At 40.9% G+C, this 13,575-nt stretch overlaps 1 protein-coding gene across 1 annotated transcript; it reads left to right on the plus strand.

The window, feature by feature from the left end:
* The first annotated feature begins 4,365 nt into the window (after positions 1-4,365).
* LOC113896544 (FUN14 domain-containing protein 1-like) lies at positions 4,366-4,833 on the plus strand. Its single transcript, XM_027548790.1, has one exon. The coding sequence runs from the start codon at positions 4,366-4,368 to the stop codon at positions 4,831-4,833; it is 468 nt and encodes a 155-aa protein (XP_027404591.1).
* Positions 4,834-13,575: the final 8,742 nt, after the last annotated feature.

Consider the following 13,575-nt stretch of genomic DNA (forward strand, 5'->3'; position numbering starts at 1 on the left):
CACTCCAGTATTCTTGCCTGGAAAATCCATGGATGGAGGAGCCTGATAGGCTGCAGTCCATGGGGTCACAAAGAGTCGGACACGACTGAGCGACTTCACTTTCACTTTTCACTTTCATACATTGGAGGAGGAAATGGCAACCCACTCCAGTGTTCTTGCTTGGAGAATCCCAGGGACGGGGGAGCCTGGTGGGCTGCCGTCTATGGGGTCACACAGAGTCGGACACGACTGAAGCGACTTAGCAGCAGCAGCAGTAGCAGCATACTATTTTCCATAATAGCTGTACCAATTTACATACCCACAAACCATGTGGGATGGTTCCCTTAAAAAAATTTTTTTTCACAGTATATACTTTGATACACACACACACACACACACACACACACACGAGTGAAATGGTATTTTTGGTTTTTTATGGAAGTATAGTTGATTTACAATGTTGTATTAGTTTCAGGTACACAGCAAAGTGATTATTATACACACATATATATTTTTTCAGATTCTTTTTCCTTATAGGTGGTTATAAAATACGGAGTATATAGATACTTGTGCCATGCAGCAGGTCCTTGCTGGTTGTCTAATTTAATTAATTAATTAACTTTAAAAAATTAGTTATTTTTGTGACCGCACCATATGGCATGTGGGATCTTAGTTCACTGACCAGGGATTGAACTGAAGCCCTGGGCAGTGAGAGTGTTGAATCCTAAGCACTGGACTGCCACGGAATTTCTGGGTATGTATTTCATATGTAGTACTGTGTACAGGAATTTTAATCTCAAACTCTTGATTTATCTCTCCCTTGAACCTTTCCCCTTTGGTCACCATAAGTTTGTTTTCTATGTCTGGGGGTCTATTTATTTCTGTTTCTTACATAAGTTTATTTGTACTTTTTTTTTATTCCACATATAACTGATATATGGTATTTGGCGTCCTCTGGCTTACTTCACTTAGTATGATAATCCTGAGATCCATCCATGTCTCTACAAATGGCTGTCAGTTGGGGCCAGGCCTCAGTGTCAATATGGTGACTTTTGGGAGAGCTCGTGAATGAGTATTGCCTGAGTGTCCTCGTCCCCACAGTGAGCCACAGCTGCCTCCCCAGGAGACCCTCAAGACCTGCAGGTGGGTCTGGCCCAGACCCCTCTGGAGTCGCTGCTTTGGCCTGCGTCCCAGTGCATGTGAAACCTTGTGTGTGCTCCCCAAGAGTGGAGTCCCTGTTCCCCCGCTTCCTGTGGACTCAAGCCCCGCTGACCATCAAAGCCAAATGCTCTGGGGACTCCTCCTCCCAATGCCTGAACACCCTACCCCCACCCCCGCCCAGACTGTGTACCCTGATGTGGGGCTCAGAGCTGTCACTCCTGGGGAAGAATCTCAGGGTTATAATTATTTTCCATCTTGGGGTATGGGGTTTGGGTATGGGATTTGATTATACCATGAAAATACCCCAACTTTTTGCCTATAGAATATAGTGGCTTCTACTTTGCCTTTGGATAAAGAATATCTTTTCTGGTAGGTTTGAGTCTGCTTTCTCAGTGGTTGTTCAGAAGTTGGCTATGATTTTGGTGTTTTCAAGACAGGAGGTGGACTCAAGCCCTTCTATTCCACCATCTTGTCTGGATGATTTCCTTCAGTAAAGCCAGAACACCCGTGCCTGACAGAGATGACTGACATCCCTGATTTCCCTCCTCCTCCCTTCCTTCTGCCCTGCTTCCTGGGGCTGGGGCCTCGCTCTTAGGGGAAGGACCCGATCCCCTCTGAGCTCCACATGGGGCTATTACCACTGAGTCAGCGTAGTTTCAGGCTGCCGCTGAGCCTCCTGCATTGATATTTTCTATTGTTGTTCTGGTCTCTGCTTTACTGATTCCCTTTGATTGTTATTTCTTTCCTCTGTTGACTCTGGGCTTTGCTTATTATTCTTTTCAAGATGAGGTTAATTGAGATTTTTTCTGTTTTCTTGAGATAGGTCTGTATTGCTATAAACTTCCCTCTTTAGAACTACTTTTGTTGCAGCTCATAAATTTTTGGAAAAATGTGTTTTCATTTTCATTTGTCTTCAGATATTTTCTGACTTCCTCTTTGATTCCTTCACTGACCCTTTTTTTGTTTGTTTTAGTAGCGTGTTGTTTATTCTCCATGAGTTTGTGCTTTTCCCATTTTTCTCTCTGTAATTGATTTTTAGATTCATACCAGCATGCTTTTTCTAATATATAGAACCTCTCAAACAAAAATACATTTGCAAATTTAAGGCTTAAAATTATAAAAAAGATTAGACTAAAATAACTTTCCTAACTTCCTAACTGAAATAACCTTATTCAATTAGAAAAAAAACCACCTCATTTCCATATGTAATGATTTTAACATTCATATGCTTCAAAAAACCACTGGCAGTTTTAATAATAGCAGTTGATATTTACTGTCATTGTGATACAAGTAATATAGTAGGTACTTTATAGGTATTTTATTTAATGCTGCTGCTGCTAAGTCACTTCAGTCGTGTCCAACTCTGTGCGACCCCGTAGGCAGCAGCCCACCAGGCTCCCCCATCCCTGGGATTCTCCAGGCAAGAACACTGGAGTGGGTTGCCATTTCCTTCTCCAATGCAGGAAAGTGAAAAGTGAAAGTGAAGTTGCTCAGTCGTGTCCGACTCTTAGTGACCCCATGGACTGCAGCCTACCAGGCTCCTCCGTCCATGAGATTTTCCAGGCAAGAGTACTGGAGTGGGGTATTTAATGCTAACAAACCTGAAAAGTAGATAGAATGCCTATTTTATTAATGAAGAAAAATAGAGGCTGATAGGAATTAAGTGTGGAGATGGCAATGGCACCCCACTCCAGTACTCTTGCCTGGAAAATCCCATGGATGGAGGAGCCTGGTAGGCTGCAGTCCATGGGGTCGCTAAGAGTCGGACACGACTGACTTCACTTTCACTTTTCACTTTCATGCACTGGAGAAGGAAATGGCAACCCACTCCAGTGTTCTTGCCTGGAGAATCCCAGGGACGGGGGAGCCTGGTGGGCTGCCGTCTACGGGATTGCAGAGAGTCAGACACGACTGAAGCGACTTAGCAGCAGCAGCAACAGCAGGAATTAAGTGACAAGTGGGAAATGCTTGAATCGAGAATCACTTCCAATCCTGATTAATACCAATCTTTGCTCTACAGCCTGTCAAGTACTTTAAATTTCTAGAACACATTGACTTTGTTATTATGTAATAATAGTAATATTCTAATAATCTTATTCAAATTAAAAATTCCAAAGGCCTGAGAGGCAAAGAAAATGAAAGTAAAAACAACCACTAAACTCAGAAGCCAGCCAATGTGCAATCCTGCACGCAACACCCAAGGATCAGCTACATTCACACAGAAGAGCAACAGCGTCAGAAAGCATGAAACAAAAAGCCTTCCAATTTCCCATACTTGGCCTATATACAAATGGCACTGGAATAAGCAACACATTGACACCACCAAGTATCAATTTTGATAACTCTGTCATTATGTTTTCCCTTTAGAAGAATGAGTGGAGAACAAGAGTGAAGTTTGTTATAAATGTAAGAAGTCCTGATTATAATTCTGCTCAGCCAGCAACCAAGAGCACAGGGAGCCCCAAAGTATGCCTATGTCAACTGGACTCTGGTTGTATGCTTGGATCTCCATCCATGGAGGAAAATAATAAAGGTGAAGAATAAAACATCAAGCCTTAGAAGCATATAACCAATTGTTGGACTTAGAGGGTGGGCTGTAATAATAATTTAAAGAATGTTTTTCTCTGGTAATTGACACCCCTGTATACTGTGTGAATCAAATGTTGATTGCACACACAAGTTTCAGTACAGGTTGGATGCTTTTGTGTTTTATTGTGGGGGTGGGTTGTGATAAGAATTCAAGAAGTAAAGCATAAAAGAAGATATGCCTAATGAAACTCTTCTGTGCCATTCATTCTAAAAGTTCTGAAATATTGAAAATGCGGACCAAAAAGCATTGCCTGCCATTTCAGTAAACAACAAATAATGTCCACCATCAAGCCATTAGCCACTGCAGCTGCCCCTGATGGTACACCCTGAGGGGAATTCAGAATGGAGAAAAACAGGATACTGGCCCTGGGTGTTTAAGATGCCTATCAAAGAAATAATGTCGGTTGGTCTATAATCTTACATCTTCCCATTCATAGAAAAGCACTAAAATCGTTAACTTGAAGATGTCTTTTGTATCTATGTGTATGATCAGTAGTAGTCTTTTGATGTTTGACTACAAATTTTTTTCAGCAAAAACTCGTACCATAGACTTCCACCTGGGCCTAGAGAGGTTTTTAAAGCAGTGGGGAGCGGCGGGAGGGTTGGGACCACCTCGGTACAGCCGGCGGCAATATCATGGCGACCCGGCACCTCCCTCCCCAAGAATATGAAAGTGATGGTGACTCTTACAAAGTGTTGGATTTAACTGAGTATGCCAGAAGACAACACTGGTGGAATCGAGTGTTTGCCCACAGCTCCGGACCTATCGTAGAAAAATACTCAGTAGCCACCCAGATTGCAGTGGGTGGAGTGAGTGGCTGGTGTGCGGGATTTTTGTTCCAGAAAGTTCGAAAACTTGCAGCCACTGCGGTAGGTGGTGGCTTTCTTCTCCTTCAGATGGCCGGTGATGGTGGCTATGTGCAGATCAACTGGAAGAGACGTGAAAAAGATGTAAACAAAGCAAAAGGACGGATGAAGAAACGAGCAAATAAGGCAGCACCCGAAGTCAGTAATGTAATAGAAGCAGCAACAGAATTTGTCAGACAGAACATTGTTATAGCCAGTGGACTCGTGGGAGGCTTTTTGCCAGGCCTTGCATCTTAAGAAGATGAATGTTCTATCACAGTGGAGTCACCTCTGAGAAGAAACTTGGTGGTGACAAAATGGTCTCGACCTTACACACCGACAGACTCTCCAGGGTGGATGCCAAGAAACAGCTAGCTGGACAGCGCCAAGCTCACTGCTTAGCATTCTGTCATCTGAAATGTGGCAGACGAGTATCTGCTGTAAAATAACCTGTACAGTATATATATAATAGTATCCCTAAGCAAAACATGGCTTTCATTATTTTTAAAAATTTGTGTCCATTTAAAATTTGCCTATAAAACGCTAGTACCAGAGGTAGATATGGAGAGATTAAAAAAAAATCTGTTGCATATATTCCCCAGTAGAATATTGTCTTAATTTTACTTAAAAAGAAGAAAGAAACAAAACTCCTATATATCCTGTCTCCTCTTTCCCTCTTAGGAATAGTCCCTCAGAGCTTCCTGAGGGGATGCCTTCCCAGGCTCCAGTCCTCAGTACAAAATATAGTTCTACATTTTTAGGGTGTGTGTGTGTGTGTTTTCCAGTTGACAGTTTCAGCAACCAACAAAGAGATCCAGGACAGACTTCTCTCTCTCTCTTGAACTCTACAAAGAACGGGAGCTTTGGTATCAGCAGAAGCCCCCTTATCCTGTTTGCCCTTCCTCAAAAAGTCCAGATGAGTTTAGATGAGTCTCTCTTAGGTCTCAGATACCTGGTTATTAGCTGATGAGATTTTGTTGTTGTTGTTCAGTCACTAAGTTATGTCCGACTCTTTGTGACTTCAGGGACTGGAGCGCTCCAGGGCCTCCTGTCCTCCACTATCTCCCAGAGTTTGCTTAGATTCATGACTTTTTTTTTTATTCATGACCATTGAGGTGGCAATGCTATTTAACCATCTCATCCTCTGCTGCCCCGTCTCCTTCTACCCTCAATCTTTCCCAGCATCAGGGTCTTTTCCAGAGTCAGCTCTTGACATCAGATGGCCTAAGTGTGGGAGCTTCAGCATCAGTCCTCCCACTGAATAGTCAGGGTTGATTTCCTTTAGGATTGACTGGTTTGATCTCCTTGCAGTCTCAGGGACTCTGATGTGTCTTCTCTAGCACCACAATTTGAAAGCATCAGTTCTTCAGCACTCAGCCTTCTTTGGACTTCCTTTGTGGCTCAGACAGTGAAGAATCTGCCTACAATGCAGGAGAAAGTGAAAGTGAAGTCGCTCAGTCGTGTCCAACTCTTTGCAACCCCATGGACTGTAGCCTATCAGGCTCCTCCGTCCATGGGATTTTCCAGGCAAGAGTGCTGGAGTGGATTGCCATTTCCTTCTCCAGGGGATCTTCCCAACCCAGGAATCGAACCCGGGTCTCCCGCATTGCAGGCAGACACTTTACCCTCTGAGCCACCAATGCAGGAGACCCGTATTCAATCCCTGGGTCAGGAAAATCCCCTGGAGAAGGGCATGGCAATGCACTCCAGTATTCTAGCCTGGAGAACTCCATGGACAGAGGAGTCTGGCAGGTTACAGTCTATGGGGTCACAAAGAGTTGGACATGACTGACCAACTAACATACAAACACACAGCTTTCTTTATGGTCCAACTCTCACATCCATACATGACTACTGGAAAAATCATAGCTTTGACTATATGGACCTTTGTTGGCAAAGTGATGTCTCTGCTCTTTAATACATTGTCTAGGTTGGTCATGGCTTTCCTTCCAAGGAGCAAGATACTAAGTTTTATTTGGTGGTGGTTCACCTCCTCCCTGAAGAAGCAGGTTTTCTTAGAACCTTACTTGCAAGAAGAGATACCTGGCTTAACCTCTGTTGAAAGACACTGGGAAGATTTAATATGTACATACAGAACTTAAACTTCCAGTACATAACAGGAAATTAAAGGAAATCTTGCCCTTAAGATGGCCAAACTGAGATTCTTTAGAGGTTACAGAATTAATTTTTGTGTGTGTGCGCAGCTAGAGAGAATCCGGCTGGATAAAACATCTTTTCACAGTTCTGTCCTTAAAGTAACAAAAGCCTTTCTAGGAAGGACTTGCTTTTTTCTCCCTGTGTGTTTGAGATGTAAACATTCCACCTGAACTTAGGCGTCCCTCCTCACAATCCCCCTTCCCACCTGCTCTGGTTAGAGACCTGAGTCTCTTATCCAAAAGGCACACATTTGGTGTACATTTGGCAGCCAGTTGAATAGACTGGAATTCCGAGCTGGCCTTTTGTCCAGCTGTGCCAGCTCTCAAGGACGTTCGTCATAAGGGCCCCACCCCTTGGTCATCTTCCACTTCCTCCTGCCTGCCTATACAGTGATGGCCCCTCGCTTTCTTAGACTTTGGGGAAGTAACCTTTGTAGATGTTGTGAAGGCTACATGCTTAGCACTCCCTTGTGGGAACATGTCTTGCATCTTATTTGTGTGAGTTGCTATGAAGATACTACTTCTCAGTGGCCAGGTGATGGACCCTTTAAATTGGAGAAGGTTTTACATTGGTAAATATTTAAAGAACTCTCAGCTGTTTTATTGGTACCTTTGCGGGGTGGTAGCGGGGAGATGTGGAAATTAGAAGATTTTATATATATATGTGTGTTTGTGTGTGAGTGCTCAGTCATGTCCAAATCTTTGTGACCCCATGGACTGCAGCCCACAAGGCTCTTCTGTCCATGGGACTTCCCAGAAAGCCAGCAAGAACACTGGAGACACGCGCACACACACACACACACGCGCGTATATAACCTAGAAACTCCCTTAGTTTAAAATAAGCAAAGTTCGGGAAACGTTTTTTGTGGTCTAGACTTCCTCTTAGTGAGTCTTACAGTTGCTAATAAAACATGAGATTGTTAATTAGATTAACAGGGAAGTAAGAAGCTGATGGACAGTCTAAAGACTTCTTGCCAACAAGGCGAACATTTTAAAGGGACTTGTTCCAAAAGGATAAAAAAAAAAAAATCTTCAGGTAGTTCTCAAGAAATGGGGTAGATAAAACAGGTATTAATAGGATTAAAACAAAGGTTTGATACAATACTACCTAGTGTTGGGGACCAATTAGGGGTCCTTTTGTTCCATTTAACCTTGAAGGGCCCCAACCAAGTCTGCTGTATTTACCTTAGTTTAAACAATACATATATAATTAGCAGACTGGAAAAAATTACACTGAGATACCTGACCAGCAATCGCTTGTGGCAACGTTAGGCCAACTAATCAAGTTAAAAGATTACAAAGGCCTGAGTTCCCTGGTTCAGCTCCTCACTGGGAACCTCAAAGCCTTTTTACAAAAAAAGTAGATAAAATGGCTGGAGGATAAAAAGGAAAGCTTCTGGGACTCCTAGTAAGACCAAGGCTTGTTGATGATGGGGTTCTCTTGAAAACTGAAGTTAAAGGTATAAAACTGAGATGAAAGTTTCCAAAACTGGTGTATTTCCATGGGCTTTGTATGACATGGTTACATCGCCTGTACCTAATTAGATCGTGTGATAGACATTGATTCTCACTGGGGAATGTGTCCCATGCCTACTTTAAGATGGGGCATATACATCTACCCCTAAGGTGATATCAATTAAACATACTAAAGGAAACTGGTAGTGTTGTTACCTAAGCCCACAAAATATTAGAAACTGGGAGCTAATATTCTGGGGTTCATAAAAACAGTAATAGAGGGTTTTTTTTGCTCTGAGTTTGACGTGTACCCTCAGAAAGAGGGTCTTTGTTGAATACCTTGTGCAAACTTTTGAAGCCCTGAAGAACTGAACCCTAAAATTCTAGAATATGGAATTCCTGATTTTCAGTGTAGTTGGAAATCTTCTTATTCATTAAAAAAAAAAAAGAAAGAAAGAAAAAAACTAAAGAAAATGTAGCTGGGCAAATCGATCTTTTTATACCATTTAGGTGGCAGATCGGTTCTTAGGAGAGTTAAAAGCAACTATCTAGCAGATTTCAACAAATCAAAAATTTGAAGTACAGTCCACAGAGACTTGAGACTGAGCCTGATTACCTCAATCAGATGGAATCTGAAACCAAAGGGGAAAAGGGGGGAGGGGGAGGAAGCCTTTTTAAACTCAAACCTCTGAAAAAATCTCCTTCACCAAAAGCAAATTCACAGCTTCATTAAGGATTTGTCATAGACAAATACAAATCTTAAGTCTTTTCTACAAATAGTAAAGCCTTAATCATCTGAGTAAATAAACTTATTTCACTGTTATAAACTAGTAAGTTTATATTGTAATGCCTGACTCATAACTAAGGTTTTCAAGCCTCAGATCTCTAGTTTTGTCTGTTTATGTCTGTGCAAATTATACATATGTCTCTATCTCCAGACAGTATTCCCAAAATTTATAAAAGAGCTCTAATTTACTTAAAAGTAAGTGCTTGCAAATTAAATATTTCTAAGTATGAAGGAAACTGGCCAGGTAGAATTTTAGGTTCATGTAATCCAGTACATACTAATATCTGGTATTAAAGCTAGCTTAAGCTTGTTGGCTTAACCAATAGACCTATCTTGTTTTTATTGTACCTAGGTGTTTTGAAGGTCAGTAAGTTAATTTTGTCTGTTGCAAAGTTCGTCAGTAAGCAGAATTAACCTGGTGTATTGTTTTTGCAAGTTATAAAATATAAATAAGAGTTTTCTGGTGAACTCTTTAGGAATAATGTTTTGGATCTACCTAAAATAGTTTCTCCAGATTTTTGGTAACTTGAAACTTTAGAACTTTGCTAAGGTAAATGATGGAATTCACTGAATATCCAGATTATTTCAAGTAAGATAAAATCCTGGAACATTAATTGCTGAAAACTAAAGATGTTTGGTTATTAGACACATCTTGTAGCACATTGAGGAGAGATACTCTATGAGAAAGCGCATGCTTCTAGAGGTTATAGAAAATGTTCATAAGCTTATCCATCAAGAAACACTGGTGTGTTCATAATTGCTTGCTTCTTAGTTTTTGCTAGAAATCAAGGTTTTTAAGGATTGGGAATTACCTACTGGAAATAAAGGAAATATTTTGGTATGCAAGGAAAGCAGGATGTGTGTTTTTAGCAAAAGAATGTATGAAGAATGGAAATGTATTGTGTTAAGGGAAAAGAGATTTTTGCCCTAAAGCTGATTAATTCTAAATGCAAAAGAAAAATGAAGAATAAACTAAATAGGTACAGAAAATTGTGCAAAGTTTGTGGAAAGGGAGGACTGAGAACAGTTTTGGATATGATTAGACTGAGATTGGATTACATTTAATTAGGTAAGTGAACTTTGTAATTCAAGGTAGATTGGTGCAGGGCTGGAGTTTCCTCTTCTGTTCAGAGGGGAAAAGCTTTCTGGAAATTTTGGGCTACTTTGGATACTCGATTATGAGTTTATTTGTCTTCTAAATGATCTGTATTTACCTTAAAAATCTTTTGTCTCTTCAGTTGGATAAGTATTGTTTCAGTGACCTATGATTTTATTTGATAGTGTTTTAATGGTCTGATAGTGTTTTAAAACTTTGATGTCTCTTATAAACTTGCCTAAGTGAAATTCTAACCAAAATTCTTCTGACCTTAGCTAACTTTGGGATGCTTCAAAGGGCCCCTGAAATATTCCAAAGACAGATACTAAACTAAATGAATTTATTGAGTATATTACATGGGAAATACTGTCAAGTAAGTGATGGTAAAATTTTCTTACATGGGTAGATATCATTAATATAGATGTTCCAAAATCTAAATCCTGGTATGTCCTGGTATGTTATCAGGTCATAATTCTAGTTATCTTAAAATGCTGTATGTCATAGAAATAACCAAGTTTCTTATCAATTGCATTATAATCAGATTTTTAATTTAACCATGCCATTTTAAGTCTTTAGTTTTCATTCCAATCCCAAAGAAAGGCAATGCCAAAGAATGTCAAACTACCGCACAATTGCACTCATCTCACACACTAGTAAAGTAATGCTCAAAATTCTCCAAGCCAGGCTTCAGCAATATGCGAACTGTGAACTTCCTGATGTTCAAGCTGGTTTTAGAAAAGGCAGAGGAACCAGAGATCAAATTGCCAACATCCACTGGATCATGGAAAAAGCAAGAGAGTTCCAGAAAAACATCTATTTCTGCTTTATTGACTATGCCAAAGCCTTTGACTGTGTGGATCACAATCAACTGTGGAAAATTCTGAAAGAGATGGGAATACCAGACCACCTGATCTGCCTCTTGAGAAATTTGTATGCAGGTCAGGAAGCAACAGTTAGCAAGAACAGGAAGCAAGAACAACAGACTGGTTCCAAATAGGAAAAGGAATTTGTCAAGGCTGTATATTGTCACCCTGTTTATTTAACTTCTATGCAGAGTACCTCATGAGAAACGCTGGACTGGAAGAAACACAAGCTGGAATCAAGATTGCCAGGAGAAATATCAATAACCTCAGATATGCAGATGACACCACCCTTATGGCAGAAAGTGAAGAGGAACTCAAAAGCCTCTTGATGAAAGTGAAAGTGGAGAGTGAAAAAGTTGGCTTAAAGCTCAACATTCAGAAGACGAAGATCGTGGCATCCGGTCCCATCACTTCATGGGAAATAGATGGGGAAACAGTGGAAACAGTGTCAGACTTTATTTTTCTGGGCTCCAAAATCACTACAGATGGTGACTGCAGCCATGAAATTAAAAGACGCTTACTCCTTGGAAGGAAAGTTATGACCAAGCTAGATAGCATATTCAAAAGCAGAGACAGTACTTTGCCAACAAAGGTTCGTCTAGTCAAGGCTATGGTTTTTCCTGTGGTCATGTATGGATGTGAGAGTTGGACTGTGAAGAAAGCTGAGCGCTGAAGAATTGATGCTTTTGAACTGTGGTGTTGGAGAAGACTCTTGAGAGTCCCTTGGACTGCAAGGAGATCCAACCAGTCCATTCTGAAGGAGATGAGCCCTGGGATTTCTTTGGAAGGAATGATGCTAAAGCTGAAACTCCAGTACTTTGGCCACCTCATGTGAAGAGTTGACCCATTGGAAAAGACTCTGATGCTGGGAGGGATTGGAGGCAGGAGGAGAAGGGGATGACAGAGGATGAGATGGCTGGATGGCATCACTGACTTGATGGACGTTGAGTCTCAGTGAACTCTGGGAATTGGTGATGGACAGGGTGGCCTGGCGTGCTGTGATTCATGGGGTCGCAAAGAGTCGGACACAACTGAGCGACTGATCTGATCTGATCTGATTAATAGACGATCATTATTTTACTCAGATGTTTTTATAAAGATCCTCAAGATGATTCATAAAAAGGACTTTTGGATAAACAAGTTTCTAATGACTTTTAGATCGTACTGCTAAAATGGGTAAGAAATTATAGAACTCTAATGGAAAACCTGACTTCATCCAGATCAACAGGAGTTATGAGCAATAAATCATTTATAATTTTATAACTTTTTTCTAAACACTGCCTTTTAATCTTTTTCAGAAAGCCTTTATGTTTTGACCTGCAACAAGTTGGTAATTGTTATCTTCATTTACAAAAGGTATGATTTATCTCTACTTGATCCCTTTAGAATTTTTCTTCTCCAGCTGCCTCCCCTGTAGACTTGATGACTTATTGTGATCAGATTACATCCAGTTACACCAATTATTGTTTTACTCTGTCCTCTTATTTCTCCAGCTATTTATGCCTGTCTCTACCTGCTATGGGAGAAGGCAATGGCACCCCACTCCAGCACTCTTGCCTGGAAAATCCCATGGATGGAGGAGCCTGGTAGGCTGCAGTCCATGGGGTCGCACAGAGTTGGACACGACTGAAGCGACTTAGCAGCATCAGCAGCTACCTGCTATACTATGATTTTATTAATGATACTACCTGTATGCTTCCCTGGTGGCTCAGATGATAAAGAATCCACCTGCAATGCGGGAGACCTGGGTTCGATCCCTGGGTTAGGAAGATAGTTTTCTATTGCATTTTGCAATGGTAGCCCGTCCTCTGACAAAACTAATGGCTGAACGTTGAGGCAGTTGATCAAATGTAACTCTACCCAGAATAACTGTAATAGTGCAACTGTAGAAATGGAGAGAAGCAACAAGGGAAATTTTTCCTGGGTCGTAATTCCTAGTGCTGTGGGAAAATTGGTCATGAAATGTCTCCCCAACCTTCATCTAATTTATGACCATAAGGAGGTGCTATGGACAAAAAAGTTGCCCGTCATTTCAATGATCAATGAATTAGCCCCACCATCAAGCCGTCAGCCACTGCACCTGCCCCCAACAGTGTACCCTGAGGGTAATTTAGAAATGAGAAAAACAGGATCCTTGCCCTGGATAAAATACATATCAAAGGAATTTCAATGAGCCCAGACTCTTTCCATATATAGAAAGGCACTAAAAGCTCTTAACTTGATGTCTTTTGTGTGTGTGATTCACAGTAACTGATATTCAACCACATATTTTCAGCAAAAATGCAAAAACTCCAATATATCTTGGCCCCTGCCTTACCTTTTTGGAACAGTTTGTCAGAACTGAGAGGCTGCCTTCCTGGACTGTAGTCCTCAAATAAAACATAATTCTCAACTTATAGATGATGCATTTATGTCAGTTAACATCTATAAATTCCACTGGAATAAAAACATTGTTTCTATAAGGTTAGCCAAAAAGTCTGTTCAAGTCTTTCAAACCTGAATGAACTTTTTGGCCAACCCAATATATCTATAATGGGTTTTATTTCCATTTTTACTGTGCATGTCTGTGAACAAAGTATCAGAAATTGAACTAGTAGCTTCTGAGCAAAAATCTTTTAATTTCTAAGAGCATTCCCCCAATAA

This window comes from Bos indicus x Bos taurus, chromosome 7 (assembly GCF_003369695.1).
Source record: "Bos indicus x Bos taurus breed Angus x Brahman F1 hybrid chromosome 7, Bos_hybrid_MaternalHap_v2.0, whole genome shotgun sequence".
Classification (NCBI taxonomy): Eukaryota; Metazoa; Chordata; class Mammalia; order Artiodactyla; family Bovidae; genus Bos; species Bos indicus x Bos taurus.